At 39.3% G+C, this 7,500-nt stretch overlaps 1 protein-coding gene across 1 annotated transcript; it reads right to left on the bottom strand.

The window, feature by feature from the left end:
- Positions 1 to 650: 650 nt before the first annotated feature.
- LOC149052717 (uncharacterized) lies at positions 651 to 2,241 on the bottom strand. Its single transcript, XM_089204258.1, has one exon. It carries the CDS (start codon positions 1,955 to 1,957, stop codon positions 857 to 859), a length of 1,101 nt encoding a protein of 366 aa, XP_089060384.1. The 5' UTR covers positions 1,958 to 2,241; the 3' UTR covers positions 651 to 856.
- Between the last annotated feature and the right edge of the window lie 5,259 nt (positions 2,242 to 7,500).

Genomic DNA, 7,500 nt, shown 5'->3' with positions numbered 1-7,500 from the left:
GGCCACTTTGAATGCGGATTTGGCCTTGCCATTGGATATGGCATGTTTAGGTGATGACGTCACGTGTTTAAACTCCCATTCTCTGGAAAACTCTGTGAACTCTCGGCAGCAGTACTGCGGTCCATTGTCGGTAACAAATACATCAGGTATGCCATGGCGACTGAATTCACCTTTGAGGAACTCTATGATGTAGCTCGCAGTTGTGCCTTTTAACTCGCCAACTTCTATGAAATCTGAGTAGCTGTCTGCAAGCACAATGTACTCCTTGCTGTTCAGAGTGAACAGGTCTGACGAAACTCTGCTCCATCGACGATCAGGTATTTCATGTGTCTGCATTGGCTGCTTGACGTTCTTCGCTTGGAATGCTGCACATATCTCACATTTCTCAACAGCTTCTTTGATGTCTTTGGTCATGGAGGGTCAATTCCTTGGTGACTGGAATGAGCTCTTGCGGTCAGTTCTGGCCTTAAAGCTTTTGGAATGATGACTCGCTGATTCTTGAAAATGATACCGTTGTGAAGTGTTAGTTCTTCTCTGTAATTCCAAAATTCTCTAATCTGGACTGGTACTTCTTCTCTCCTCTCTGGCCAACCAATCAGAATGGTAGTTTTGAGAGTTTGCTTGACCGGGTCTTGTTCGGTGGCCTTCACACATGTTTCCGCGGATAGAAGAGGCTTGTTTACAGTCTCAACAATCTGAAAGTCCAACTCTTGGGTCTTATTGTCTCAATGTATCTTTAAGGTGGCTACACCAGAAGGCTTCATGAGAGAACCATCAAACAACTTGAGCTTCACTTTACTACTTCTCAGTGGTGGATCTCCTGTTTGGCTTATGACGGCCAGGTCGTGCAGGCTCATCACGTTGCTTGGGCGCCGGTGTCTAGCTGGCATTCCAATTCGGTGTTGTATAACTCTTCTGTGTCTGAAAAGATTATCTTGGCGTTGAGTTGCTTGCCTGCCGTCTTCACGCTGGAGACTTCTTCAATTTTAAAGAGTGGGTCTTCATCATCGGTCAAATCATCATCGGAGTCATCGGACGTATCCGTTTCTTCGGTGACTTGCTTCACGCTTTTGTGTCCTCTGGATACTGTCTTTCCGCCTGCTGGCTTGTTTTTAAAGCGACAAAAAGATGCAAAAGGATTTGGCTTCGAGCACAGGTGACAGGTTTGACCATATGCTTTGCATTCTTCTTTCCTATGTTGCTTTGTTGCTCCGCATCTGCTGCAATTCTTCTTCATGCCCTTTGTAGCCTTTCCATTCTTTCCATATTTTGTGTCTTTCTTTTGTTTGTGCCGCTTGTTGAGTCGTTTCGCTTGACTGTCCACGGCGTTGACTTGCTCATCTGTTTGGATTTCCTCCTGTTTCATAAACTTGAGCTGTTTGGAAGCCGCTTCATTAGACTTGCAAATACTGAGTGCTTTATTCAGGTCCAGTTCATCTTCTTTGAGTAGCCGTAGCTTTGAAGCTTTATCTCGGACGCCTATTACGATTCTGTCTCGTATCATCTCATCTGTGAGCGCACCATATTTACACGACAAAGCCATCTTTCTCAATCGATTTACAAATTCGTCTATTCCCTCTTTGGAACTTTGTGTAGCTGAATTAAACAGAAATCTCTTGTAGACCACATTTGTTTTTGGCTTGAAATATGCTTCCAAAGCTTTTAAGCTGGAGGTCACACTTGCCCTTTCTTCCGGAGTCAACTCTAGGTTTAAAAATATCTCAAGACAGTCTTTCCCCATGACTGAGCGAAGGGTTGCTAAACGAACTGGTTCTGGATGATGTTCGAGACCGGTGCCAAGCTCGTAGTCTTGCAATTGCTGTCGAAAGAACTCCCAATTTGTGACTCTGTCACCGGATATTTTCATTGGGCTTGGAACTGGAAAGTTCGAAGTAAAATTCAAAACTGGAGCGCTCGGCGCTTGTTGTCCTGACGAACTTTCGTTGGGTGGAGGCATGTCTTCTTCGTATTTCGTCTTGTTTTTTGTAACTCTGTTGCCAAAGTGCCTTCGTCTTCTTAGACCTGCGTTTTAACGGCTTTTTGTGATGAGTTACGACGACTTTTACAGTTGCGAAGAACATTTTTCCTTGCGCTTTTTTACTCAGACACCATGTTTGTGTTTCACAGTGAACACGCCATTTTTGAGAAAAGCTAAACCACGTTTATTTGATTGACAGTTTATACAAACCGGAAACTACGGCAAAAACCGGAAGTTCGCGTATCGTGAAACAGTTGTCGCCCTTAAATGTAGTACGAATCGCACGAATCATACCATTGAAATCAATTCCACTACGGGCCTTAGTGGAATATTTACCTGTAAAGTGAATGTCAGAGAAAATTCAGTTAGCAAAGTTTTTAACTGTGTAGTGTGCAATATATTCCAAACAGCTGCACATGTTATCCATGACACAATTTCGCAACTATATTTAAGTCACTAAATGCGAGAACCATTTTTTTGATGCGATATAACTGAAATCTCGGCAAGAAATCCAGAAAACAAAAAACATACGATTGTAGAGGGTAGAATGAATAAGCGATCTAGGTTGTTTTCTAATTCATCTCTTTACACTTAAAAAATTGTATACAGCTCGAAATTCCTCTAAATTTCATCTCTGCACAGTGCTCTTGAAATAGCACGAAACAAGAGGTCCTAAATGAGGCAAAAATTAACGAAATACACGTCGAATTTGGTATCAAAATACCGGAGAAACTCACCTCTCATCGAATTTTGAAACCACTTTTTCCTTCGTGGTATCCCAGAAACACTAGGGAGCGTTGTATTTCGTGGTTAATTTCGTTACCAGTCTCCGAGCTTAACGATAAAAAGGTAAAGCTGGAAAAAATGCCGAATAGCAAGACCAAGAATCTACAGACAGCTTAAAGAATACCCTTATTGCTGAAATTAGTTCATCGGTAGGTTTATTTATGATTTCGAAATTGCGATTCAAGGCGATTGCTCGTGCTTTTGTATCGGTTCCATCAGATTCCGACGAACAGTCTAGTTTGCGATCTGCACTGCCTTTGATTTTCAAGCTGCTTGCTCCAATGATATTCGAACGTTGTGGATCTTTAGCAGATGCTGAGCTTGTCAGAGGCTCTTGGTCAAACCAAGAACTTTTGTCACTTTCTTTTCCTGGAGGAATGGTTTTCTTACTTTCTTTGGGCCCTTGTTTTTGTTTATCTTAGCTCAAGGACTTTTTTCTGCTTTTGATTTTTCCATGAACGCAACGTGAACGCACTGCACTTCTACGTGAGAATTTTGTCAAGTGCGCGATGTGCACAAAATATGCAATTAATAAGAAATTACCGCGAGAATTACTCCCAGGGGACTCGCTCAGTTACGAGATTATGACGCCTTCCCGATTTATTAACTTTTATTTGAAAATACGTTTTTCTAAACAAGTGAGACGCTTTTTGAGATTTTTTAATTTTTTTTTTCCAGATGTTAGGTAAAATGTCTGACTTCAATTTAGTCAAATAAAAAAAGACGATTTTTTCGGCCTCTGGAGGTGGGAAGGAACCTTACGGCCATGTTTGTTTATTCACCGCTGTGGTTTTGTTAACTATACCCAGTTTTTGCTCGCCACAAACTTCAAAAATTGTCATCAAGTTTTGCTATCCAAATAGCGCAATACCGTTGGGTGCACCATACTTTAAAGAGAGAGAATGTCTAACAGTCCAAGGCATAATTTTTCTCAGTTTGTTGTGACACTTCATTCAAATCATTCCAACTCATTTTACCATGGCTTCTTTTCCACGCCACATGCTTAAAATAAAAACAAAACAAAAATCTTTCCCTCGTAGAAAATCATTCAATGACACTCCATAAGTCGTTAAATTTATCATATAGGCCGTGCAAAGAATTTGTTCAACCACTCTGCACAATGAAACAAATCTATAGGCACTTGGAATTCTTTGCAAAAAGAAGAAAAGTCTTACAGCACCGTGGAGTCCTTCTGAAACTTAACATTAAAGCTTATTGTAGCACTGAAGAAGTTTAGATTAAAACTTACCACATTCCTGCCTAACTCTTTTAATCTGGAGCCTTTGCTCGTAGTCATGATTCTTACTTGAGTAATTATTAACCACACCACAAAACCATCTTTGAATGCTCGTTGCTCGACTGATTGTACTTTGATACAAGCGTGGTTTATTTATCTTACAGGGAAAACATGTGCCTGCATTACTCTATGAAATATTTGTTACGTGATTGGTCGAGCACTCGTTAATGAGAAAGAATGAATGAATTCACACTCGATGATTGAAACCATGCCTTAAATTGGAACTTTGTTTTTTTTTTGTCATGTAAGTTCAATACCGAAAAGAAACTTCCCCCAGAAAACGATACTGAAGTTTGTTGTGACATTCCAACTCATTTCATCTTGGCTTCTTCTCTATGCTTAAAAGAAAAACAAAACAAGAAACCTTCCCTCGTAGAAACTTATTCAATGACACATTCCTCAAGTCGTTAAATTTATCATAAAGGCCCCCCAAACAATTTGTTTAGCCACTCTGTAGAATAAAACAAATCAATAGGCATTTGGAATTCTTTACAAACACAAACAGTTTCACACCACTATAGAGTCATTTTTAAACTTAACATTAAAGCTTATCGTAGCATAGACGAAGTTTTGATTGAAACTTACCACCTTCCTGTCGAACTCTTTAATCTGGAGCCTTTCGCTCATGGTCATCATTGTCATTTGGGTAATTATTGACCACACAAAAACCGCCATTGAATGTTCATTGCTCGTCTGATCGCACTATGACACAAGCTTGGTTTATTAGTCTTACAGGGAAAACACAAGCCCACATTACTTTACGAAATATTTGTAATATGGTTGGTCGAGCACCTGTCAATGAGAAAGAATGAGGGAGTTCACACTGGATGATTGAAACCATGCCTTAGATCGGAATTTTTATTTTTTGTCATGTAAGTTCAATACTGAAAAGAAACTTCTTTCAGAAAACGAAATCAAAGATCGGCTATAACAGCCAAGCAATTCAAGCATAAGGCTATGAGTAGCCTCAAAGAAATGTTAAAAAAACCGAGGGATTTAGTTCTCTTTCCAGCAAAAATTACAGCTCCAACTTAAGTGATCAAGGTGGAATTTTTCCCAAAAAAAGGAATTGACAAATAGCTGGAATAGCCCAGCATTCTAACTTGAGCGAACGAGAAAGCTCCAACTCAAGTGACCGAGGAGACATTTTTTAAAAAAACACACTCGATGAAGAGCTGGAATAGCTCAGCATTATAACTTGAGCTAACAAGACAGTTTAAACTCAAACGAGACAGAAATTTCTCTCAAAAAGTGCAGGCGACAAAGAGCTGAAATTGCTTATCTTTATAACTTGAGTGAACAAGACAGTTCAAACTCAAACCATAGTGACTATATCGTAAGACAAACAAACAAACAAAGTTTATTTCCTAACAGAATGTTTCTTCTAGATTTATGTTCACAACCATATTTTACTTGCTTGACTTGATCAGTATACACTTACCTCTTAGCATTCCTTGAAGTTGGTCCTTGATGGGATAAAATAGCAAATTTCAATTTCATGACCATTGAGCCTCTGGTCATAACGTGCACAGCTGCCCTTGGGGCACTTTCCTTCCCTATTGGTACTGCTGCAATTGACCAACAATTCACACTGTGAGTAATGGATATCCATTGCCTCAATCAACTGCTTCTCGAACATGTAATTACATGAGGGCAAGTTTTGTTTTGGAATGATTGTTTCAGAAATTTAAGGATGTCATTCCTGGCAGCTTTTGAGAATTTGTGCTTGTTCGATGATGCCAAGAAAGTTGCTTCGAATGTCCTTCTCCTAATAACTGTGCCCTCGCAGACAGGCTGCTCTCCTGCTGAAATATCACCTTCACTAGAATCGCCTGCATGGTTCTTGCTGTCTGAAACTATTTCGTTGCTATAGAGTTCTTGGTCTGCATCTGAACTTGTAGAAGTCTTATCCTCTACTTGAGATGCTGTGTTCACCTCTTCATCTCTGCCTTCAGAGCCTGCATGGCATGTAAAACAAAACAAATGTGCAACCAAAATAAATCCTTCAGTTGACTTTTTTAACTGAAGATATATACAATTAACTAGTGTTAATTTAAGTTTGGAAGGAGAGGGTTTGGGCAGCTTTAAGTGTCTGAAAGATGATAAAAATAATTTAAGCCTTTAATTCCCAAGCTCTCATCGCTACTTCTCCTTACCGTCTCCTACTTAGCTCTTGTGATTTTATTTTGGAGAATTTGGTATTGGATCAACTTATAATCCCCTAACTGATATCTTTCTTTATTCTCATCACTTGTCTTCTTGATGTTGTATTGATATTGTTGGGAAAAATCCTGTCTTGGTCACTCATGGGAGTTAAAGGATTAAGCTGTTAATTACAATATGAACCATTACCTTGGATAATCTTTCTAAAAAAAGCCTTAGAGTAGGGCAATAATTTTGAGCAAATTATAATCAAAACAATAGCTGGGAAAATTGACCACCTACCCCATCCAAACTCAACCAAACACTAACTTATTGCTAGGGCCTTAAGGCGAGATTTGGGGTGGGGTGGGTAACCAGTTGCCTTCTATGTTTTTACACTGAGCTTACTAGGTAATTGTGATACAAAGCTGAAAGCCACAGCGGCTCATATGTATGTAATCAAGTCTTAAAAAAAATACCAAGTGCACAACTAAACTAATCAGAATGTCAACTGGATCAAATCGCACAGCATAATGAGATCTGAATCGTCCTTGTGTCTACCTTATGGGTATTTAATTACCTGTGTATTTATCTGTGTCGAGTTTTTGTAATTATTAAAAAAAATTGTATTTTGCTTTTCTTCCCCCCCCCCCCTAGGAAAGTTTGAAGATCACTTTCCATAAGCCATACAGATTTCTAAGTGTTTTAACAGCCATGATGTGAAAAAATTCCAACAAACAACCTTGGATAAAGAATGGTGAAGGCTTTGCCATTCACTCATCATCCTGACCGACTGGCGCCAAAAGCAAGTGACGTGTCAGTAGCTGATTGCGATATCAAACACGTGAAAAATTGTCATATTTTTTCAGTGTGTTATTACAGCTTTTCTCAGGGCTAGGAATCCTTGACTGTGGTTTATATAATATAGTAAAGTAGAGAACACTTAAATCGCTAAAATAAAACCCCGAAAATAACGTCTCCCCAAAATCACGCAATAAGGTACTTGCAAAAAACGAAGAGATGTCTCAGATAAGTCACTTAAACTAAAATAAAATCGACATACCAGTATCATTAATCGGCGGTTTGTAAATGTTCGGTAGAAATGGATGTACAGAATCCTTGTTGTTTTCGCAATCTAAGTTTTCAGTGCTTTGCTGTTGTTGCGTTGTCATCTTATTTATTTCATGACGTTCAATGGCTTTAATCCCGACATTCTCACTTCTTTCTGGTTCGTTCAATTATGCAACATTGGACATTCTTTGCACTCTTCGTCTGACAGCCAATTGTTCTTGTTCGT

The sequence above is a fragment of the Pocillopora damicornis genome, chromosome 1 (assembly GCF_964200805.1).
Source record: "Pocillopora damicornis chromosome 1, jaPocDami1.2, whole genome shotgun sequence".
NCBI classification, from domain to species: domain Eukaryota; kingdom Metazoa; phylum Cnidaria; class Anthozoa; order Scleractinia; family Pocilloporidae; genus Pocillopora; species Pocillopora damicornis.
The sequence above is the reverse complement of the archived record's forward strand: the minus strand, read 5'-3'. Positions and strand labels throughout refer to the sequence as shown.

Coding starts and splice junctions, on each gene's coding strand:
- LOC149052717 (XM_089204258.1), bottom strand. CDS start 1,957: ATGCCTCCACCCAACGAAAGTTCGTCAGGACAACAAGCGCCGAGCGCT.